Source organism: Oryctolagus cuniculus, chromosome 1 (genome assembly GCF_051225735.1).
Source record: "Oryctolagus cuniculus isolate XC-2025 breed Fujian yellow rabbit chromosome 1, ASM5122573v1, whole genome shotgun sequence".
Taxonomy (NCBI): domain Eukaryota; kingdom Metazoa; phylum Chordata; class Mammalia; order Lagomorpha; family Leporidae; genus Oryctolagus; species Oryctolagus cuniculus.
In genome coordinates this window covers 183,950,053-183,975,697 of record NC_142867.1, presented here as the reverse complement: position 1 = coordinate 183,975,697, position 25,645 = coordinate 183,950,053, and the positions used below count along the sequence as shown (strand labels likewise).

The window sequence follows — 25,645 nt, the reverse complement described above, 5'->3', positions numbered from 1 at the left end:
AAATCAAAAAATTTCGAGAAACAAATGAAGACGACACCACAACATATCAAAACTTATGGGATGCAACAAAAGCAGTGTTAAGAGAAAGGCTTATAGCAATAGGTGCGTGAATTAAGAAATTGGAAAGCAACAAATACATGAGCTATCAATGCATCTCAAAGATCAAGAAAAACCACAACAAACCAAACCTAAAACTAGTAGGAGAAAAGAAATAATTAAAATTAGAGAAGAAATAAACAAAATTGAATCCAAAAAAAATTATAAAAGAGCAAAAAAAATGAAGAGCTGGTTTTTTGAAAACATAAACAAAATTGATACAATATTGGCCTAACTGACCAAAAAAAAGGAGAGTGAAAACCCAAATCGATTATATCAGAGATGAAGAAGGAAATGTAACAAATGACACCACAGAAATTTTAAAAAATCAGAAATTACTACAAAGTACTATGTATGCCAACAAACTGAGAAACCCAGAAGAAATGGATAGCTTCCTGGACACATACAGCCTACCTATTTTGAGCCATGAAAACACTGAAAACCTAAACAGACCCATAACAAAGACAGAAATTGAATCAGTAATAAAAGTCCTCTCAACCAAGAAAAGCCCAGGACCAGATGGCTTCACTGCTGAATTTTACCAGACATTTAAAAAAGAACTACCTCCAATCCCTGGAGCATGGACAGTCTCTTCAACAAATGGTCCTGGGAAAACTGGATCTCCATATGCAAAAGTATGAAGCAAGATCCTTACCTTACACCTTACACAAGAATCCACTCAACATGCATTAAAGATCTAAATGTATGACCCAACTCCATCAAATTATTAGAAAACATTGGAAAAAACCTGCAAGAATTTGGCACAGGCAAAGAGTTCTTGGAAAATACCCAGAGGTGCAGGCAGTCAAAGCCAAAATTAACAAATAGAATTACTTCAAATTGAGAAGTTTCTGTAACACAAAAGAAACAGGAAAGTGAGGAGGCAATTGACAGAATGGGAGAAATTTTTTGCAAACTGTACAAATGATAAAGGATTAACAACCAGAATCTACAAAGAGATTAAGAAACTCTATAACAACAAAACAAACAATCCAGTTAAGAAATGGGCTATGGACTTAAACAGACATTTTTCAGAAGAAGAAATCCAAATGGCCAACAGACACATGAAAAAATGCTCAGGAACACTTGTCATCAGGGAAATGCAAATCAAAACCACAATGAGGTTTCAATTCACCCTGGTTAATATGGCTTTCAGACAGAAATCAACAAACAAATGCTGAAGAGGATGTGGGAAAAAAAGATACCCTAAGCCACTGTGTTGGGAATGCAAACTGGTAAAGCCACAATGGAAGACAGCCTGGAGATACCTCAGAAATCTAAATACAGTACTACAATGTGACCCAGCCATCCTACTCCTGGGAATTTACCCAAGGGAAATGAAATCAGCAAATAAAAGAGCTATCTGCACCTCCATGTTTATTGCAAGTCAATTCATAATACCTAAGACATGGAATCAACCTAAATGCCCATCAACGGGAGACTGGATAAAGAAAGTATGAGATATGTACTCTATGGAATACTACACAGTGGTAAAAAAAATCTGATAAATTGCAACAAAATGGATAAATCTGGAAAACAATATACTTAGTGAAATAAGCCAGTCCCAAAGGGACAAATACCACATGTTCTCTCTGATATGTGACAACAAACAGACCACCTAAAAAGGAACCTGTAGAAGTGAAACTGACACTATGAGAAGCAATGACTTGAACAGCCCTTGTCTTGAGTGTCGAAGAAAAGTTTATTATTTTATTTTTTTTACTATTTTCTTTTTCTACTTAATACCATTGGTTGAATGCTTTACTTAATTCAGAATTGTTCACAGATATTTAAATTCAATTGAAAAGAGATCCCAATAAGAATAAGAGTAACTGAGGGAGGAGCTTTACAGTTCGGCACACATTCCCACGGACCTACTCCTAAGGGTAAAGCTAAAAACTTGCTATGGGACTCCAAATCCCATTAAGCTGGGTGGTACTAACACCATCTTACATGTTAAAGTGGTCATATTAAGTGTGTAACCGATCATATAGATAGGAATAAGTGTCAAAGGGATCACATATATAAGACCAAGTGTCTGGTAATAACAATAGATAGAATTAAAAAGGGGAAAATGATACAACATAGGAAGCAGGCCACACAGCAGACTCATAGAATGACAAACACTCTAAATAGCACTCTGACTTCAGAATCAGCCCTAAGGCATTCAGATCTGGCTGCAAAGCCCATGAGAGTATTTCAGGCATGGAAAGCCACGACATTATGGCAAAAAATGATCTACATGAAGGGTCTTTGTCAGTGAGATCCCAGTGGAAAGAATAGGCCATCAAAGAAGGATATACTTTTCCCTGAAGGGAGGAGAGAACTTTCCACTTTGCTTATGGCCCTGTCTAAATACTGATGTAGTTTGTGGAATCAAAAGGCTTCCATATTGTCGGTGGCTCATGACAAGAGCCTCGGGTGATCACTGACATCATAAATAAGAATGTCAATTGTTGGCTGATGCCACAGTTCACTAGGCTAATCCTCCACCTTGTGGCACTGGCACCCAGGGTTCTAGTCCCGGTCGGGGCGCCGGATTCTGTCCCGGTTGCCCCTCTTCCAGGCCAGCTCTCTGCTGTGGCCCGGGAAGGCAGTGGAGGATGGCCCAAGTGCTTGGGCCCTGCACCTGCATGGGAGACCAGAAGAAGCACCTGGCTCCTGCCTTCGGATCAGCGCGGTGCGGCCGCCGCACACCAGCCGTGGCGGCCATTGAGGGTGAACCAACAGCAAAAGGAAGACCTTTCTCTCTGTCTCTCTCTCTCTCACTATCCACTCTGCCTGTCAAAAAAAAAAAAAAAAAAAAAAAAAGAATGTCAATTGTTAAATCAACAACAGGAGTCATTGTGCACTTACTCTCCATATAGGACCTCTGTCCTTAATGAGTTGTACTATGAGAATTAACTATAAAACTTACCTTCAAACAGTTCTTTATCCTTTGTGTGTCTGTGTGGGTGCAAACTGTTGAAATCTTTACTTAGTATAGAGTTTCTCTTCTGTATGTAAAGATTATTAAAAATGAATCTTAAGAATGGGATGGGATGGGAGAGGGAGTAGGAAGTGGGATGGGAGTGTGGATGGAAGGATGGGTATGGGAAGAACCGCTATATTCCTAAAGCTGTACCTATGAAACTTGTATTCATTAAATAAAAGCTTTCTAGAAGAAAATAAATGAAAGAGTAACCCTCAAAGTGACTGTATATGGAGAAAGGTTGTACTTGAGGTTAAATGAAGTCATAAGAAGGGGGCCCTAATCCAGCTCAGTCAGTGTCCCTGTAAGAAGAAACATCATGGAGCTCACATACAACTCTACCATACTATGACACAGTAAGAAGGCAGGAAACCACCTGCAAACCAGGAATACAGCCCAAACCAGGAATCCAACACCCTGACCTTGGACTTCTCAGATTCCAGAACTATGAGAAATAAATTTCTGTTGCTGTACCCAGTCTGTGGTATTTTGTTATGGCAGGCCTACCTAAGACACTTGTCAATTTTGCTCTATTGGTGTTGCCCTCCTCAAACCCTCCTCTACTTTCTCACAAAAATGATCTTCCACACACAAAATATAAAGACAGCTCTCTGCTAAAAGACTCTTAACAACACAACACTGCCTAGAAGATAAAAGATGAACTCGTGTGCGGCATGGAAAACAGACCCAGTCTTTCCCCCTCCTTAACCACTCCACAAACTCTAATTATCTGAACAGGTTGTGCCTGCCTGTTCTCTCACAATTGTGTTTTCGGACACATGCTGTTTGCCCAGCAGGAACACCCTTCCCAACCTGGAGACTGTACCAGCAAGCTCCTATTCAATCTTGAGTTTCCAACTCATACTCTGCTTCCGTTAACTTGTATTCCCATTATCTTTAAATATATACCTATAAAAGTATTGATCTTATATACTATGATTACTCATCATTACTCATTTGCATGTCTATAAGCCTCTTGAGGTCATCAAATGCATCCTTTTCATCTATGTAATCTATAGAACCCTGACATATAGTACTTGTGTTATAAATGGATAAATGAAGGAAAAAAAAAAAAACAGAAGCAGATCCTTAACTGATGCTCCAAAGAATATCTGATGCTTCTTATTTTTGTAGTAGGTTATATTATTAGTAGTATGATATAATGGTATTAGATCAAATCATCTGTAATATACAATAAATAGTCATAAATAGCAATAAATAGTCCTCCAGTTACCAAGACTCATTTAAGTGATAGCTATACATTAAATTTTCTTACTATCCTTACCTCCTTCAAAACTTCAACACTGTGCTCTAAAAGGCGAATGAAAGAAGAGCATTCCCCAGTTATCTGTAAGCTGACTTCACAGACACACAGCAGTTGAAGGGTCAGCTGAGCAAGATGAATTTTCCAGAAAACAGGATGACGCAAAAGGCTTAAATATAATTCTTCAATAAACACCATCACTTCAGTTGTCTGTATCAAATCTTTCATCTGTTTAAAAATGTCATTATTCAATATTAAAATAACATGCAAATCAAAGGATAAGCCATACAAGCAGCTTTTAACATAAATTACTTTTTCTCTACACCAAAAAGTCTTAAAGGAGATAAAGAAAGTTACCATAACTCAATGAAGGTTAAATCATACAACTCTTCATCTTCATTTTGTCACTATTTTTGTTGCTAATGCCTGGCAAAAATTTTTTTCATCTATTTTTCTAGCTTCTCTACAAGCAGATGTCTTAAGACAAATTACATTGACATTGTCAAGATGTTGGGTGAAATTAATTAAAGCTGGTTTTGAGTTCTCCAAATAAATTCTCCTTTCTGCAGTTCCAGCAAAGATAGCTGGTAGTTCAGGGTCAGAAGGCTATTCTGACACACTACTAAACCCTTCTCCTGCAGGAGACCTGCTCAGACAGCCTTAAGTAACATCATGTCCACACTTGACCTATTCAAACAATAGGGTATCTTCTCCAGAGGCTGATGTATTAGGAAGGACTTGGGTGCCCCTGAAAAGCTCAATTCAAATCCAGCTGTTCTGATCAAAATTCTGGAGTTAGTATAAAGATATGGTCCTGCTAAAAGACACATTGGCATTTTCCAGAGATTACAAACAATGAACAATCTGCTTCAATCAGGAGCCTTGCATCCATTAAATTCATCAAGAAGGAAGCCTACAGTTGACCAGGTATACCTTTCTTTCACCAGTGGTTATTACCATACTAACGCAAAATGACTATCAGATATACATGGAGAGAAAAAATAATTCTTAGCAAATAGCAGAAAAAGAGATACTAAAATAACAAGAGAAGAAATGGCAGAAAATATCATTATAAAAATGATATATAAACAGTCTAATAGTTAATTATCTTACTCTCTTACAAATAAATATACAAGAGTACTTCAAAAAGTTCATGGAAAATGTAATTTCCTTTTTTAAATGGGAACAAGGCCTTTTTTAAATGGATGCATATTTCATCATAATTTGTATTTTACACAAACCTCCTGAAGATCATTCATATGCTTGGATTTCAAAGTTTTACATCAGGAGTCAGCGTTGTGGCAGCAGGCAGGTTAAGCTGCTGCCTGCAAGGTCAGCATCCCATATTGAAGTGCTGGTTCAAGTCCTAGCTGCTCCACTTCCAATCCAGCTCCCTGCTAATGCACATGGGAAGCCAGTAGAAAAGCCCAAGCTGGCACTGTGGCATAGTGAGTAAAGCCACTGCCTGTGGGGAGCAACCCGGACTAGACTGTTACTGGAATTAAGACTTATTCTATGCATCTGCTCTCCCACAATATGGCGCTGGGAGAGAAGAAAACAGCTTCTACGCAGCTGCCTCCAGTTCAACCAATAAACTGTAGGACTTGCTCCTGATTGGAGGAGAGCAGCGTACTCGGCGTGTGGGCAGCCGAGTTGGGATTGGTGGAAGAGGACTATAAAGGAGGAGAGAGACGGCATGCTCCAGGAACATCTATGGGGAACATCTGGGGGGAACATCTGAAGGAACACCTGTGCAGCCCCCGAGAGAGCCGGCCGGCGGTGTGCTGCTCCCCTGCGGAAGTGGGGAATGTGGCCAGGGGGATCTGCCCTTCCACGGAGGTGGAAGGGATAGTAGCCAACCCGGGAAGAACCAGCAGCAAACCCGGGGAGGGCCGAGCAGACGAAAGAACAGCGCAGGGTCCTGTGTTGCTCCTCCACGAAGAGGGGGAGCGACAACTGCCTGCAGTGCCAGCATCCCATAGGGCACCTGTTCGAGTCCCAGTGGCTCCACTTACAATCCAGCTCTCTGCTATGGCCTGGGAAAGCAGTGGAGGATGGCCCAAGTCCTTGGGCCTCTGCACCCACATGGGAGACCTAGAAAAAGTTCTGGCTCCTGGCTTTGGATCCGCGCAGCTCTGGCCATTGCAGCCAATTGGGGAGTGAACCAGCAGATGGAAGCCCAGCCTCCCTCTCTCTCCTCTCTCTCTCTCTCTCTCTCTCTCTGCCTCTCCTTCTCTCTGTGTGTCTAACTCTGTCAAATAAATAAAATAAATCTAAAAAAAAAAAAAAAAAATGACCCAAGTGCTTGGACCACCTATCAAAGAGACTTGGATAGGGTTCCTAGCTCCTAGTTTCAGCCTGGCCCAGCCCAAACCGTTGCAGCCATTTGATGAGTGAATCAGTGGATGGAAAATATCTACCTCCCTCCCTCCCTCCCTCCCTCTCTCTCTTTCTGGCTTTAAATAAATAAATAAATCTTTTAAAAACATTTGCACGAAACATACTTTTCTTTTAATTTCATTTCCCATAAATTTCTTATATACCTTCATATAGTGGGAAAGTCAAAAGCGCACCAAGAAAAGAGACATTTAAAACCAAATAAAGGGGCTGGCACTGTAGCGTAGTGGGTAAAGCCTCCACCTGCAGTGCCAGAATCCCCTATGGGCACTGGTTCAAGTCCAGACTTCTCTACTTCCGATCCAGCTCTCTGCTACGGCCTGGAAAAGCAGTAGAAGATGGCCCAAGTCCTTGGGCCCCTGCACCCATGTGGCAGACCCCGAAGAAGCTCCTGGCTCCTGGCTTCACATCAGCACAGCTCCAGCCATTGCAGCCAACTGGGGAGTGAACCAGCAGATGGAAGACCACTCTCTCTCTCTGCCTCTCCTTCTCTGTCTAACTCTGACTTTCAAATAAATAAATAAATCTCTAAAGAAAAAAAATAAAGTCAAATGTTTATTTGACAATATATTTACTTTAGTGTATTTTGTATATACTTGAAATTTTCCATAATAAAAAAATATATTCAGGCTGGCGCCACGGCTCACTAGGCTAATCCTCCACCTGTGGCGCCAGCACCCCAGGTTCTAGTCCTGGTTGGGGCACCAGATTCTGTCCTGGTTGCTCCTCTTCCAGTCCAGCTCTCTGCTGTGGCCTGGAAAGGCAGTGGAGGATGGCCCAAGTGCTTGGGCCCTGCACCCACATGGGAGACCAGGAGGAAGCACCTGGCTCCTGGCTTTGGATCGGTATAGTGCGCTGGCGGCAGCACGCCGGCTGTAGCAGCCATTTGGGGGGTGAACCAACAAAAGGAAAACCTTTCTGTCTGTCTCTCTCTCTCTCTGTCTGACTCTGCCTGTCAAATATATATATATATATATATATATTCAAAAGACAATGTCAGAAAGTTACCATTAAAGGCGTTCTGATCTTTATCATTACAAAAAATTTTTATAAGATTTATTTCATTGATTTCAAAGAGTTATACACACAAAAAGAGAGAGAAAGAGAGAGAGAAAGAGAGGGAGAGAGGTCTCCTATCCACTGATTCACTCCTCAAATGGCCACAATGGCCCAAGCTGAGCCAATCCGAAACCAGGAGCCAGGAGCTTCTTCCGGATCTCGCTCGCAGGTGCAGGGACCCAAGGCCTGTGCTATCCTGCACTGCTTTCGCAGGCCATAGCAGAGAGCTGGGTCAGAAGTGGAGCAGCCGGGACTCGAACCGGTATCCACATGGGATGCCCGTACAGCAGGCTGGGGCTTTAATCCACTGCACCACAGCGCCGGCCCCACATTATAAAATTCTTAACAAGACTAATTTTGATGTAATGTTCTATCTTTATGCATAAATAGATGAAGTCCATGTGAAATGACAAGAGTCATAATTAAAATGAAAAAGAGAATTCCACAAACATAAAACAGAAAAGCAATTGGTAAAGAAATCAAAATATGAATTTCACTAACCACACCTTCATAGTAAGCAATCGGTTGGCATGAGTATTTCTAAAACATTTTCTTTTCAATTAAATATGATTCTATCCTGGTGCTCAGTATGAGTCAGTTCTGTATTCAACTCTAAGAATAATATTTCATAGCAGCACATTCTGAGCAGTAATAAACTAGAGGTCCTGGCAAAGGACTAAGAAAAGTCTGGAAACCATTTCACATGGAAACTGAATGACAATGATGGAGAGAGAGAAGAATGGGCAGGAAAGAAGAGAGAAAAACAAGACAAGATAGGATGCAGATGGGGTATTTTTATTTTGTTCTGAGAAGAATAAAAGCTAATGGATAATTAGAAAAAGGAAAGTCAATGAAAAGTACAGGCAGAAAATATGGTTGCTTTGCAAAATAGTATGATTCCTATCACTAAAATATTCAACTAGTCATAGATAGTCATCTTTTATACAGCATTAAAAACATCTGCAATGAGTGGGAAACTGGCTTACATTGCTACCAAGACCACTTCCAATTCTCAGGTTCTTCATTCTAGTAAAACAAATTTGTTAAGTAATTGAATGTTTCTATGTCACTAATTTTGGATAATTTGTCCCTTTTTTCATATCTCAGTTATATCAAAAAGCCAGATTCCCAGAAATATTCTTCAGATCTCATTTCTAGAAGTATATAGGCTTGTCAATACAGGTCCTTAAAGATGAAAGCATACATTTACCAAAGAGCACAGAACAGGTAATTCAGGCACAGTGTAAAACATATACCCCAGTTCAAGATGCTCTACCTATATGTTGCTTTATTTCCTATACAAAACAAACCTTTCGAAAATGCCACAGGAGAATTCATTTTAATTAACTTTTCTCTGCCTTGATTACAAGAAAGCGTATTTATGAGTCACAAAGGGAAGACTCACTCTAGTCACTCCTTGCTAACACAAAGTTAAAGCAGGTCAACTGTGACCTCAAATGATCACTATGAAATATATTCTCAGATTCCCTCCAAAAGCTAAGCTGCATGATGCTTGGATCCCAGCCAAACAACTAAACCTAATTATGGGATATCAAGATAACAGAATCACTACACTAAAATCACAACATACTAACAACAAAAAAAAAACTTTTATTTAAAATTTCTCTCCCAACCCTTACCCCCAAAACGCTTCAGCACTTTATTAACACCTCTGTTACTCACTTTCCATCCATATACTTTGAATTTTAAGATTTAATAAACTTGTCTTAACTTATTTACTATACTGTGGGCTCTCAGGAACAGGTTTCATGGGGACAATGGCATCCGTCCTTAGGGGACACATGGAAACAGGAACCCAGCCAACAATCAGCTGGTCAAGCTTTGCATCCTCACTGCTGTATCTGCACACAGACATACTTCTCTTTCTTTTTTTTTTTTTAATATTTATTCATGTTTATTTATTAAAAAGGCAAAGAGACATTCCCCAAATACACTGACTGCTAGAATAAGGCCAGGCAATGCCAGGAGCCAGGAACTTCATCTGGGTCTTCCATGCAGGTGGTAGGGACCCAAATACTTGAGCCATCATCTGCTGCTTCCCTGATGTATGTGCAGAAAGTTGGATCAGAAGGGGAGGCTGAGGCAGGAAACAACTGCAGACAATCCAATATGGAATGTGGGTGTCCAAGGGGTGGATTAACCTGCTCTGCCATAACACTGATCCAGTATTTTTATTATTATTATTTTAATTTTAATTAGTTTTTTACAGATTCAATGTGCTTTGTAGGTAGAATTCTAAGAATATAATGATATTCCCTTCCTCCATCACTTCCTCCCACCCTCCTTCCTTCATTTTTCTTTAAATTGGCACAAAAAGGTCTTTTTGTCCTGTACTCTCCAAGTGTCTAGCACAAAGAGAAGCTTACTTGATAAATCTTTCTTCAACGAAAAAAGTTTTAATTCCTACCAATCAAAAAATGCACAATGTTGAATCACATTTCTGTGAATTTAGTTAACAGTACTTATACATATTAGTTTTAACTCTTGATTCGGTTCCTTCATCTTCTCTAAAAGATTGCATGCATTTCTAGAGCCAGGATTGTATCTGTGTTTGTCAAATCACGTGGGTTCTAGAACTACTTTGTATATGACAATAACAATCACTATGCAGATGCTAGTCAAGAAGGAACAAAGATTTTACCTGCAAACATGGAAGCATGTCACAACACAGCTGAAGAATCTGTTGTTCCAATATCGATGGCTGCTCTTTGTCACAAAGAACCCGGGGTTGAAATAAGACTTTTAGCAGGGCTTGTCGGAGTTTAGCATATTCTTCTAGCTGGGATGGTTCACAATATAGATACCACAGAAATGGTGCCATTATTTGCATACATGAAGCTTCTGACCTGCAAATCATGTAATACATTAGCCAGTCACTGAGTTAAACACATAACCAAGCAAATAAGTATACCAACTTATAGCTCATGTCATATCATATACTACCCTACCACCAGATTCAACTTTTATGATTTTCTATTCCACTCTAACCTACCTAGAAGAATGCTAAACACTTCTTTGTGCACTGGAAAACATGACTCAACACTGGGAGCCCATAAGCAAGATGCCCAGGAGACAAAGGTCTTCAACTGAGCAACAGAACAGCATCCAGCTCTCAAGGAAGTCTCAGATAAACACCAAAATCATCTGAGAATCCTTTTTAAATTATAGATGTCAAGATCTCCTCTCTGGGAGTACAACACAGAAACGCATTTTAGAAAAACTCTACAGGTGAGGACCTATAAAACAAATCTAGAAAAAAATCTCAAGACAATTCTGACAGTTAATATACATAGTATCTCCTTTATCAATGGCTTCATTTTCTGTGGTTTCCCATGGCCAACGTTGGTCCAAAAATATTCCAGAAATAAACAATTCACAAGTTATAAATCATTCTGCACAGTATGAGGTAATCTCACACTGCCCTGTCCTATTCTGCCCAGATCCACCATCACAGTACAGAGTATCACAGTGCTAATTTTCAAGGAACTTACCTTTTATCTAATAATGGCCCCCAAAGTACAAGAGAAATAATGCTGGCAATTCAGAGATGCCAAAGAGAAGCCAAAAAGTGCTTGTATTAAGTGAAAAGTTTGGAACTTCTAAACTTATTAAAAAAGGAAAAAAAGTATGCTGAGATTGCTAAAATACATTGTAAATTACTGTTGTTAATCTCTTACTGTTCCTAATTTATAAGTTAAATTTTAATCTAGGTATGTAAATACAAGAAAAAAATACTACTGCATGGAAGAAATAGCATTTTAATTATGCTTGCCAATATAATTTTATAATACCATAGATTTCACAGTAATGTGAGTTTAAAACACTCAACAATAATGTAAATTTAAAATATATCAATAAGATTTAATTTTATGCACTCATTTATTCATAGAAAATTCACTGGTCAATTTATTGACCATTTGCAGTATAGTAATCACTCGTTTAAATGTTGTAAAGAAAGCTAGAAACAAATGTACAGTAAGTTCCTACTCTCATGAAGCTCAGTTTAAATGATTTTTTTTCACCATAAGTATAAATACCTATACAATCTATAAAATTCAAAAGAAGGACTTTGAAGTTCATAAATACATATATTTTATCACACCATCCACTTTAGGAAACTAGCTCCATGAATGAAAGAATCAGATAATGCATGTATGTATTGGAATATGGAGTGAAACTTTTCAGAAAATAGATATAAGAAATATTGTTTCACTGTCTTTCTCTAATAATGTATTCTCCAGAGAATAAATACTATTCAGATGTCAAGAGCATCCACAAATATATCATGAATAGCTATGTACACTAGAACATCTCAGTGTTCTTCCAATTTGAGATCCTGAAAGTAAAATGCATGGTTCACGTAAAGCAATACATTTTCGGGGCTGGCACTGTGGCATAGCAGGTTGGGCCTCCGCCTGAAATGCTGGCATCCCAGTTGAGCAACAGTTCAAGGTCCAGCTGCTCTGCTTTCAATCCAGCTCCTTGCTGCTACAGCAGGGAAGGCAGCAGGAGCTGGTCCCAGTGCTTGGCCCACGGCACCCACATAGGAGACCTGGATGAAGTTCTGCTCGGCTATAGCAGCCATTTGGGAAGTGAACCAGCAGAGGGAAGATCCCCCTCTCTCTCTCCCTCTCTGTTTCTCCTCCTCTCTCTGTAACTCTTCCTTTCAAATAAATAAAAAATCTTAAAAGGAAAGAAGGAAACAAAGGAAGGAAGGAAACAAAGAAAGAAAGAGAGAGAAAAAGAAAAGAAAGGAAAGAAAGAGGAAGAAAGAAAGAAAAGAATGCTTAAAAATGTAACCAATTGTCTACATACAAGTCTTTTATATTTACATTCACTCCTAAAGGAAAAGTAATGGAAAAAGACCTAGAATGAGTCAAAAAAAAATGGGCTTTAGGCCCAACTCCACTAGTAACTTACCATGTCACCTTGAGCAGGTAATTTAATGTTGCTGTCAGGTGAAAAAGTACATGTTAGACTAGATAACCTTCATATAGGCAGGCCTGAAGTCCCTAGTAACAACTGTCAGTTCATATAATTCTTAGTCCTTTAAATTAAATGGAGTCCCAACATCACAAGCCTCAAGAAATGAATGCAGAACTTAATTTCCAAAATGTCAAAAAACATCTAGCATGGAGGGATACTGTCATTTCAGGATAACTGATTACTATTAAAAATTAATATAAACTAGTTTAATAAACAATTCTTAAGAACCAGAATATAGAATATCTTCACAACATTTTGCTTCCTTCTATTATCATGAATCACTATTCACATAGTTATTAAAGTATCAATGTGCCTGCATTACCTTCTAAACAACTTCTATGTAACTAACTATAAAATTAAATCTTAGGAAACAAATAACCTGCTAGAAAACACAACCAGAATTATCAATTTCACCCTGTAAAGAAAAATCCCCCAGTAAAAAAGTAGAAGTAAGGTGTCTAAAATTATTCCATACAGATAAATACAAAACTTTCAAATGGCTCCAAATAGTATACTCCAATATCTGAAAATATCAGTGAAAAGATTGAGTCAATGGCAGCTTATCAGTAAATAAACCGAAATCAACTAAAACTTTTTGTCCTGTGAATATCTGGATAAGCTCCATCAGAATGACTTGTAAGTCCCAACAGAATATTCTACTGAGATGAAAATAAACAATGCATTTGTCACTTGTTGACTAACAAAGTTATTTGAAAGGAGATATATTCTTAAGAATTACCCTGAAAACAAGTTTAATAACATAGTGGCGTGGCAGTAGCATCTTTTATAAAGTATCTCAGTCTATTTACCAACAGAGAGAAATTTCATTAAACAAATGTTTTTGTAGGTTTGCTTGAGGTTTTTCTGTTTCTCACAGAGGTGAATAGACATGTACTTGGGAAATATGAACATCTTTAAAAATCTACAAATGTAGATGAGGTTGAAAGGAAGATGATGTTCACTTTTGGGCTAATGCATCCAAGTTCTCTCACTGGCAACTGAGTCCAGGTGCTATTGACTCAGTATTTGTTCCCCCTTGAAATGCATATGGTATTGGAGGTGGGACCTTTGGAACATGATTAAGCCCTTTGGAATGGGATTAATGGGATTATAAAACAGACCCAAGAGAAGTTCCTTGTCCCTTCTACCATACAGGGACACAGTGAAATGACAGCCCCCTGATAACCACAAAGGGGGCCTTCACTAGACACCAAATCTACCAGTCCCTGGATCGCGAACTTCCTAGCCCTCAAATTGTAAGAAACAAATTTCTGTTGCTCACAAGCCACACAGTCTTATACAGTCCCTTGTATCTCTTTAGAACTTCCTGCAGCAATACCTCTCACCTAAAAATTCCACAAATTTGAAATTACATGCCAACTCAGAAATGGTGTTCTAAGGAATGGTATTTCTAGGACACTATAAAACCTTCAAGAACAACAAAATATGAACACAGCTGGGGAGGTGCATGTAACTCAAGCAATACCCAAGTCTCAAAAGTTTCACAGTTAATAGAAAAATAATAATCTTAGAAATGACACCACAAGTTAATAAGAGAACATGAAAGGAAGATGCCATGTCCATCCTGTAGTAAGCAAAAACTTCCTAGGGGCTGAGAATGCTGAATTAGAGATGTAGAAACAAATTAGGAAGGTAGTAGGGTAAGTTTCCTTTTTTTATTTTAAAGATTTATTTATTTATTTGAAAGTCACAGTTACACAGAGAGAGGAGAGGGAGAGAGAGAGAGGTCTTCCATCCGATGGTTCATTCCCCAGTTGGCCGCAATGGCTGGAGCTGCACCAATCCGAAGCCAGAAGCCAGGACTTCTTCCAGGTCTCTCACACGGGTGCAGGGGCCCAAAGACTTGGGCCATCCTCCACTGCCCTCCCAGGCCACAGCAGAGAATGGGATTGGAAGTGGTGCAGCTGGGCCTCAAACCAGCACCCGTATGGGATGCCAGCACTTCAGGCAAGGGAGTTAACCCACTGCGCCACAGCACAGACCCAGGCTAAGTTTCAATAAAACAGATACCAAAACCCAAAAGCAGGGAGAAAACAGAACAGCACTGTTTGCTGTGTAGAACCAAAAGCAAATCAGCATTCTACCACAGCATAAACTGTGAGATGAACATAACAGAATATTAAACTGGTAAGAAAGGTAAGGACAATATCTTGGATGAATACTAACATGACATGTTAGATCTTATCTTTTAGTCCAAGAAGTTTCAAAGTGTTTCAGAAACCAAACCTTTTTAAATTCCTGATATAAGGCTTCCATAAGATATCAAGAAGTAAGTTCTATGAAAACAGACCAGAAGTAGGTACATTCCTCATGCTTAGCCCCATACACTGCAAACATGGTTTAAAAACGAGTGCTGTAAAGATTTAAGCAAAGGAATGATACAAGATTTGTTCTGTTGATATACAACTCTGATGGATGATTAGAGAATGAATTTCAACAGAACAAGATTGGAGGCAGAAACCAGTCAGGAACAGATGGTACAACCACAGCAAGAAATGATAAGGATCTTAACTAGTGCCATGACAGTAAGAACAGGAGAAAGGGGAGCAGCTTTGAGAACCATCAGTTGGCCTTGATGAAGCTAAAGTGCAATATGATGAATATCTGATCTCACTTAGTAGAGTACTACTTGAGCCCAACTGACTGTAATGGAGGTATTAACTCACTTATCAATTTCTGGAAAGAAAAATACACCTTATATATGTACTATGTAGAAGCATACTGAGTACCGCTGGCCAGCTTTCCTACCACTGATGCTTAACTTTCTTAATAATAGCTTTTCTCATATTCAACATTTCAACCACCAATGAATCAGGTTTTTTTCCTCTTATTATTAAAAAGGGAAAAAGGAAAACTACCACCTACTAGAGGACATTTCTTCATGAGGAAACATTACAAACAAAGCAGTTTGAAAAAAAGCTTTAAAATCAGCAAAAACCATTCTGTCTCCCCTCCATTATTTTATTTTATATTACCTTTCAGGGCACTGCTGGAAAAAAGCTGTCAGTTGCTGCAAAAGGACTGGCCAGCAATCAGGTCTGTGTTCAAGCACAGTGATCAGAGGCTGAGGATGGCTTCTGAAAAACACAGAAAGTCACATTGGAAGCTATCATTTCAGGACCCCACATTCTCAAATATGTACAAATACAGCAGCAAAAGAGCTAACATCATCTAAAGACTTTCCAGGACTCAAAACTGTCACACAACTATCACTTGCTACATTTGTCACAGAACTGGCTCATTAAAAATAACTCCCCTTACCCCTGCCCTTGTACCTGTTTTACAGACAGGAAAATGGAGCCTGGATCTCGGGAGAATGGTTTCTGCCATTTAATTGCTCTATGATTCTGGCCAGTCTCCTAAATCCAATAGCCTCTCTCAAATCAATCCCCACTTTAATGCCTTCATTCCCAGAGGGCACAGGCCACCTCCTCCTTCTGCTGCTCTTCTTTCCAAGCTTGGAAGTTTCCACTTCTTCTAACATTGCTCTAATGATTAAGCATTATATCTCCCTCTTTGCTCCCACTAGTCCATTCTTTTCAGTGCATGGTTCTAGTTCCCCTGGCATATTAAGCATGAAAGAAAAAATTCCTCCCTTATTCAAAAACTACCCATCCAGACTAAATGTTTGAAATTTATGTTGAATGGGAATGACCAATTTACTTGGGCAAATTCCATTAAGATATCTTAAAAAAAAAAAAAAAAAAAAAACCTATGTAAAACCCAAAATCTGAAATCTGAAAGATTCTCAAAGAATAGAGATAAAATAAAATTTTAAAAAGAACAGTAATCATTCAAAATAGCTCAAAAGCCTAATAATGGTTGTGAATTCATCAGCTGTTTAAACTATGAAATACTATCCAAGGTTTTTAGTTACCATTAATGTGGGTTTTTCCTTCGAGATTGTTAAAGAAAATTTTAAATCCTCATTGTAAAAAAGAATTCCAGAAATAAAGCAATATCAATCTTTTTATCATAAAAGAAATTGTACACATAAAGCTATTATTTAAACTTAATTTTAAGGCAACTATATCTCTCCAGCAATATTAAAGAATTAGGGTGGAGATTTTGCCTAGCAGTTAGGGTGCTCCCACAATGGAATACTTGGGTTGGATTCTCAACCAGGCTCCTGACTCCATCCTTTCCTGCTAACGCAGACCCTGGGAGGCAGCAGGCTTCAAGTAGCTAGATCCTGCCACCTACAAGGGAGATCTAGATTCAGTATTCAGTATTCATTATCTCCCTCTCTCTCTTCCTAACCCCTTCTCCCTCCCTCCCTCTCTCAATTAATAAAAAAAAAATTTTTTTTTTGACAGGCAGAGTGGACAGTGAGAGAGAGAGAGACAGAGAAAAAGGTCTTCCTTTGCCGTTGGTTCACCCTCCAATGGCCGCCGCGGCCGGCGCGCTGCGGCCGGCGCACCGCGCTGATCCGATGGCAGGAGCCAGGAGCCAGGTGCTTCTCCTGGTCTCCCATGGGGTGCAGGGCCCAAGCACCTGGGCCATCCTCCACTGCACTCCCTGGCCACAGCAGAGAGCTGGCTTGGAAGAGGGGCAACCGGGACAGAATCCGGCGCCCCAACCGGGACTAGAACCCGGTGTGCCGGCGCCGCTAGGTGGAGGACTTAGCCTAGTGAGCTGCGGCGCCGGCCCAATTAATAAAATTTTAAGAAAGAAAGGAAGGAAGGAGAATGAATTGCTAGCTGTATCTTCTTAAAAGAAAAGTTAGATCATCAGTTATACCCAAATGATTTTCTAAGACTGCCTTTCTGGTGGCTCTCAAGATTTGGTCACCTTATAGCAACATCAGCATCACACAGGAACTTGTTAGGAACGCAAAATTCTCAAGATCTAGCCCAGACCTAACAAATAGTCCTGCAAGAAATCCTGATGTCCTGCTTGCCTACTTGGTACATTATCAGAAGGGCTCCTAGTATCAATGCCCAGGCCTTAGTTATCTTGGAACTGCTAAAAATGGAGTTCATGAACTAGCAATTTTACAAACCCTACAGGAAATTCCAATGTATTTCCAGGGTTGAGAACCATTACAAATAAAATCCACTCAGAAGGGTATGGAGTGATGGAGTGGGTAATGTTCTGATTTAAAAAAAAAAAAAACACACACACACACACAAAAAAAAACAGAATAATACAGTAGACCTACCACATGTAAACATTCATATTAGACACCTCTCTGACACTGTCACACAGCTTCTGGGTACTATTACTATTTCTTTATTTTCTTCTCAACCTCGCCTAATATATCATGCACTAACCTCACATACGGGCAGCCTCCTGTTTTTTAAAGCATAGGCTATTTCTGGCTGATCAGATTACAATCATTGCAAAGGGATCTTTCCAAACAACTTCTTATGCCAAAAACTCAAAAGTACTATCAAAATCTAGTTTCCAAATTCCAAATTCTTTGGCACTTAAACTTTATCTAGAATATGCTTCCACTCTGTTGCCACAGATATTAACAAACAAATATAACAAATCCCAAAAGCCTCTCCAGTATGTCACATCAGAGGAACTTCTTAACTTGAAAGTTCAGTAGGTCATTTTCAATCAAATCCTCCAAATAAAAAGGAAAGAACAGTTGCAATTATTTGTAATGGATTTTTCTACTATAAGAGCCATATTGCTATAAGGAGCTTTGCATATGCTACCATTCAGTGAATGGTAGCATTTCTGACTATTTAAGAAAAAAATCCAATAAGTTACCACAAAGTTCTTGTGTGATTATAAAGCACTGAAGTGGTTTTCAATATTCTTCCCTTACAAACTATCTCCTTCAGCTTCCCACCTCCCACCCTTTAAAAAAAAAATGCTAAAGATTTATCTCCTTTTTAAACCATATAGTTTTGTCCAAATCAAATCAACACAAATAAGAAATGGTAATTTTAAGGAACACTTAGAAATGATGTACATAAGGCAAACAATGCTACAATAATTTTGCTTCTTGTCCATCCAGCTTGAGAGAACTGCTCTAGTTTCATTGCATGAAACTAAAGGACTGCTTGCAGGCTATGGGAATCAGCAGGTTCTATTTAATATCTAAGCCCTAAAACTGACATTAAGTAAAATGTAGGATAGAGATTATCCGGATTAACCACTGATTCACACATACAGATAATTAACTTTTCCAGGTAACTGATTTTGGCATATCCAAGAGGTAGATCATAGGAAATAATATACAATATTTGATTCCAAGAAGCTGAAAACCTTGGAGAGAGGAAAGACAAAACGAGAACACTGAATCTTCCTGTTGATTAGCATTTGATTACAAATATTTCACTTTTTCAAGTGAATGCAACTAAGCTGAAATCAATTAAAATTACCAAAATTTTGTTTTAATATTTTTAAGCATAATGAAGCAAATACCAGATTGTTCCTTAAGATTCATCAAATTGGTATGTGAATGCACATATAAAATAATACTCATTCACAAAGCCTATACTTAAGTAATGAAGTAGATGGTTTTTCTAATTCAGTAAACTTAATTGTACAATTTTCATGCATGAGAGTTTCTCAGTCTTTGCACTGTTCACATTTTGTGCCAGCTAATTATTTACTGTGAGGGGTTGTCCTATAGGAAGTTTGGCAGCAACCCTGACCTCTACGCATTAAATGCTAGTAGCATTCCCCGTAGTCACAACAATCAAAAATGTCTCCAGACATTCCTTAATGTCCCCTGGTGGGCAAAACTACCCATAGTAAAGAATCACTGCTCCACATAAATGATAAGTATCATGGGAGGCACAAAACCCAACAAAGCATGGTACCAGTCCTGAGTTATTCAAGAACATCATTACTCTACTTTCACATTTTCTTATATTTAACAAGAAGTATACAATCAACCATATTCAAAATTAAGTCTCTTATGGAAATGTAGTTATAAAATATTAATGTTGGGTGCAAAAGACTAACACACACATTAGAAACTAGAAGACTTAAAATGGAAAGCTAATGTAAAATTGTTCCTTTGCAAAATATGGAATCTTCTTCCAAAATAAATGAAATTAAATAATACACATGCTAATTTGGGTATGAGAAAAAATGGAGTTATTTTCCTTTTTAAAAGGTTATAACTAGAGCCAGTAAAATGTCATCAGGCTAACTATAGTTCACTATGTACTCAATGATTGATTATTAAATTTATGGATTATTCAAGATTTTTCTTTTCTTTCTTCCTCTCACTGCTTTTTTAGCCAATCCATCTCTTTGAAGTACCTCCCACTGAAAAAGGTCAAGGTAAATAAAAGGACCCACAATTGAAACAAGGTAAGCTAATAAGTTTAGATTAGAAGTGTTATTGATCAAATGGAGAAATAATGTGGCATAAAAAATATTACAACAAAATCTAGGTTACACCTTCAAATTTCAACTACCTCCAAACCTGATATACAAGTAATGAAAAGTAAACTGACTGCAATTCTTTATTTGAATGATAGATGGATTGACCATACAATCAACCTGACCACTTATAAAACTAACAGTGGAAGACAATAAGCTACACACGTTTTGAAAACAAAACAAAACAAAACAAAAAAACACAAATACAGCATATTGTCACCATTATTCTAACTTATATTAAGTAGTGGTTATACAGCATCATAAGAATCATTTACTGATTTGTAACTATGTCCATCTTTCAGGAAAACACAAGAAGACAGGTGAGATGAAACAGAGTCAAGAGTTTCATTCTTGCTCTGCAACAAATCATGTGATCTAAGGCAAGCAAATTAACCTCTCTTGACCATAGTTTTTGCATCTATAAAGGAGACCAGACTAAGTACATTAACAGAGCAAAGATAATATAAACTAAACTACCCATAAGATCCCTAACCTTATTACTGCCCAGGAGTAGAGGTGGAGCCCAACCCTGTAAAGACAGAAGGCAGTAAGGAAGGCTTTCATATGGCTCTAAAGTCAATGTCTAATAAAATCTAAAGCCTGGAGAAAGAGGCATCCTATCTTTATCTCAAAGAGATAAGCCATACACACACACACACACACACACACACACAGAGAGAGAGAGAGAGAGAGAGAGAGAGAGAGAGAGAGAGAGAAAGTGCTACGTCCAAAAGGAATCCACAAAATTTCCTAACTCTTGAGATAGCCAATAGATTCTGCTTTCTTTTTAAAAGAGAAAAAACACTGCATCTAAAGACCAAAATCAATAAAAACCAGGCAACCAGGTCACCCTTCATTGGCCTCTAGTGCTTCTAATCTCTCCTTTACTGTGCAGTGGGTTTTTTTTTTTTTTTTTTTTTTTTTTTTTTTTGCCATAGATGAACCAATTTGTTGTACATTATTTGGCACTTTTCCATTTCAAGATTTGTAAATATTTTAACTGCTACTTTGAGTAAATCATTTAACGTAATAGCTGGGAAAGAAAACCTCTCTGTAAGTGGATACTATTATGATTATCATGAATGTAGGTTTGCATCTTAAACTAGAGCATAAGCAGCTTGAAACCTAGGTCTATGTCTTCTGAATCTTTTTATTTCCCTTTCAGTGCCAAGTACACTTGTACAATAAGCATAATTCTCTCTATTTCTTTCTCTCTCTTTCTCTCTCTCTCTCTCTCTCACACACACACACACACAACTTTCACCAAAACACCATTTAAATTCTTAAAATGGTTCACTCATGTTTTCCCAAAAGACAGAACATTCAATCACGAAAAACCAGTTTAGCATAGCCCTTCTAACATATAGTCTTCAAATCAACTGTTCAAAGGAAAAAAAAAAAAAAAACACAGAAGAAACAAGCGGAGTTAGTAACTAATATTTCAGTGCTCGCCTGCATTTAGTAATATTGTCAACAACACAGAGCAGTGAATGCATCTCAACAGGATGGATTGAGGAAGGATGAAATGATAAATGCATGGTTCCAGTAGACTAGCACAGGGGCAATGATAATATAAGGTACGTAACTAGATTCACCTTTCTAAGTATAAATACATCAATCTTAATAGAAATGAAGGGGTAAAAATAAATTAGTCTCATGGTAGGCAAATCAGAAAGCAAACGTTATTTGTAACCTTTAGGTCACCTCAACCTTTTTGCTGTATCTTCTGAATATAGGAAAGCTATGATTTGATTTACATCATAAATTCAGCAACAGACAGATTGCCTTTTCTGTGTGAGGAAACAATGCCTGCAGTCACCATGCATTTTCATGTATGCAGCTGTGACCCCAGTGCTTTCAGAAGCATAGCATAGCACTTACTACATCAAATATGCATTTTAAAAGCATTTCTCTACCTGCTCTGAATTTTGATTTGAAAGTATTGGTTAGAAGCAGAGGATTTTTTTTTAATCTCTCTCCAGATTCTAAGTTAAAAGATGCATAAAAAATTATTACAAAGATTCTACCATGACTGTTACTACAAAAACATTAATCAAGAAAAATAATTGTGAATTTCTATATAATAGTTCTGAATTGCTATAGCATAATTTTAAGACAAATGTATTTTTATCATTTTTACATACAGTCTTAGAAAAACAGCAAAAGCAATTTTAATTTTGACATTGTTAAATAATTACATTTTACCTTTGGGTCTGTAAGAGAGTGAATAAGATTTCTTTGAAAACATGCTTCATATTACAATGATTCTGTCTTCACACTGAACCTTTCACAGGATCTCTCTTTTGAGAGCCAATGTTTTTAAGGCAAAAGATGTCTACCAATGTCATAAGTCTAAAACTATTTTAAGAACAAGGTAATAGCTAAGGGGAACATATAAATACCTGAGAATCCAAAACCTTTCTTTTATGAAGTTATATGCCATGATCTCTCTCTCTCTAACACACACACACACACACACACACTCGAAAGACGGCAAATGGGTTAATAAGGCAAATCTTTAACATTTTTGTGGTCTTAAGGACACTTACAAGCAAATTGTCATATCAAGAATTAAATTATATCATTTACAATTAGAAGAAATATTGAAGCATTTTCTAGTGGCTGTTGTTAGCTGGAAGACTATACAATATGTGTAGCTTATTCTTCAGGACTGATTATAAATTCAGATGCAAATCCTATGTGATTAGAACCATAAACTGTAAACAAAGTCTTTCCTGGTAGGGAAGAGAAAAGATAAGAGGAAATGAAAACAGAAGCAAAATACGCAGCTAGACAAAAAGAATCAAAACTGCAAAGAGACAGATGGCCTTAGAAAGTATTATTGGCTGTGTTTCCCAGTGACTGCCCTAGCTTTTGTATCCTTAACTTGGCTGGGCTTTTGCCGGGTTAGATGTGACACTGATACTCTATTCCTTCCCATCTTTTTCCTCTGGATTTTTTGATAAAGAATTCCACAAGCTCTCTGAAATCACATGCAAAATTTTGAGCACAAATATGTGTTTAAATCCTAGGAGAAATCGCAAAACTTTTATGAAATTATCAAGTAAGGTCCAGACCAAGTCCCAAAACAGGTAAGGACCAATAAATTAAAGCCACATATATCTAAGGTAAATTACTATCGTTTAGCCTTTCTAAGTTCCTGCTTTCAAAACACCATAAAGATCATTTTCAAATAAAAAAGGGGGAGAGGTTTTATACAAGGGTCTTCAAAAAATTCATGGAAAGTATACAACTTTTTTTTATTTTGTTTTGTTTTTAAGATATTGAGACATAGACATTGACACAGAGAGAGAGAGACAGACAGACAACCAGCAAGAGCATTTATCAACTGGTCATTCTCCAAATGCCTACAACTGCCAGGGCTGGGCCAGGCCCACAAGCCAGGAAATCAATGCAGGTCTCCTATATGGGTAGCACCACCTGCTACTCCCCTGCATCTGCACTGGCAGGAAACTGGAATCAAGAGCCTGAGCCTAGACTTAAACCCACATACTCCAACATAGGATGCTGGCATCTTTACTGACATCTTAATTGCTAAGTCAAGCAGCCACCCATGCATTATCTTTTAATTTTATTTTTCCATGAATGTTTTGAAGTACCTTGTATGATATGTTATGTGCAGAACTGGTAGTTCCATGAGCATTTAATTTTTATAAATGCAAAAAATATAGCAATATATTCTATGGCTTCCAATCCTTTATAGCAGCTGACTACATAGTACCGATGATTTAATAATGTTGTCATGCTTACTTTATGTTAAGTAAAACTAAACATCTATATACCTCAGGAGATCCCTTTAAAATAATATTGAAATAAGCAGTCCCCTAAAAAACAAAAAGTTCACTTTGACAATAAAACCATATGATAAAAGTTTAATGGCTGATTTTTCAAGTGTTAGAGGATTCTTAGCAACCTCATTAAGGAAAACTAAAAAAAGACATATATGTTTTTCCTGATTTGTGGTAAGTAATAAACAGAGTACAAAAAATGGACTGTATATGAGCAAAATTGACATTCTGAGTTTTGACTATTGTTTATAGCCCTGTTCTATACTCTACAGGAACACTCGTGTTCCTACTTACTACTTATTGAATTCTTTATTTAGTGAGGGGTTAAGCTTATGATTATAAAGTAAATTGAAAGTATGTCATTGTAAAAATTAAAAGAAAAATAAAAAAAGGCGGTGTGAAGGTGGGAGTGAGGGAAATAGGGAGGTAACGTGGGACATTATCATTATGCTCTTCAAACTGTATATATGAAATACATGAAATTTGTTCCCTTTATGTACATAAAAAAGTTTAATAAAAAGAAACTAAATGTTATAATAAAATTTATATAAAAATGAAAAGCAATTACTAAAGATTTCTCTCATTAAAGACTAAGTTATTTTCAGTAACAACAAAAATACTTTACTTTCTAAATAAATCTAAAAGGCAAAAACACTAAAAATTCATTGTCAGTAACAAAAAATTTCCAGGATAAACGAAATATGGTATATCTATGCAGCAGACAAAAAGGAATGAAGTACTGGTACATGCCTCAACATAGATAAAACCTTGCAAAACTTCATAAAGTCAAAGAAGCCAGACATAAAAATGTGGTTGTGATTCCAACTATATGAAATAACCAGAAAAAGCAAATAAATAAAAACAGCTGGTAGTATTTTTCTAGGCGTTGAGAGTTGAGAGTATTAGGGAATGACTGATAATGGGTTTTTGGCTTCTTTGAGGGGTAATTAAATGTTCTGGAACTAAGTGGTAACAATGATTACATTGTGAATATCACTGACTGTACCCTTAAAAAGAGTGAATTATATGTATGTATATTTCAACAAAAAAGTATTAATGATATTCCAAACTCATATTAGCCACATACTATTTTAAATTGTCAAACTTTTTTAATTTTAGAAAAATTCATGTATCCTATGAAATAAGTGTTTTGTCAATAAATAAATATATTAATGTGGATTTCCCTAAGAAAATAATTTCCACTCAGAACTTCATTTATCCTCTCAGTATCCCTAAATTGATAGATCAGCTGTCATTTCCACCAACTCGAAAACATAACTCTATCTCTCCACCAAAAAATGTGAAGGGAGCAGTGGAGTTAGAAAATCACCATGTTGTAGTCTTCACAGTGAAAACTATGTGGAGATAATCAGCTTAATGAGTAGTACAATAGTTGTGTGGTTTTGGTGTCTTCCCCACAGAATGCTTTTTAGTTACAACATGAAAGTGATAGCTGTACAGTAGCCAAGCCACCTGGACTAGGGATCAAAATTTACAGCTTCAGTGAGGCACCAGAAGTACATTGCTGCCTCTAGACGGGGTAACCTCAGAAGGACACAGCCTCATATACATAGCATTTACAGATGCCGGTACCTGGAAACACAGGAAAGGAGGAGAAACAATCACAGATTTTAAAAGACCAAAGGCAACATGTGATTCTAAACTAGA

The 25,645-nt window shown here is 37.6% G+C and overlaps 1 protein-coding gene across 4 annotated transcripts in view; it reads right to left on the bottom strand.

Annotated features, from left to right (window-relative positions):
- The window catches only part of FOCAD (focadhesin), a 381,374-nt gene that overhangs the window by 287,236 nt on the left and 68,493 nt on the right, over nucleotides 1-25,645 (bottom strand). For 2 of the 4 annotated variants that reach the window (XM_002708074.6, XM_017340978.4), the window contains exons 6-8: nucleotides 15,791-15,892; nucleotides 10,450-10,654; nucleotides 4,353-4,559 (exon numbers count right to left, since the gene is read on the bottom strand). In XM_002708074.6, the coding sequence (XP_002708120.1) occupies nucleotides 4,353-4,559; nucleotides 10,450-10,654; nucleotides 15,791-15,892 (514 nt within the window). The remainder of the gene's footprint in view (nucleotides 1-4,352; nucleotides 4,560-10,449; nucleotides 10,655-15,790; nucleotides 15,893-25,645) is intronic. The other 2 variants (XM_017340982.4, XM_089317731.1) reach the window with 1 other exon arrangement.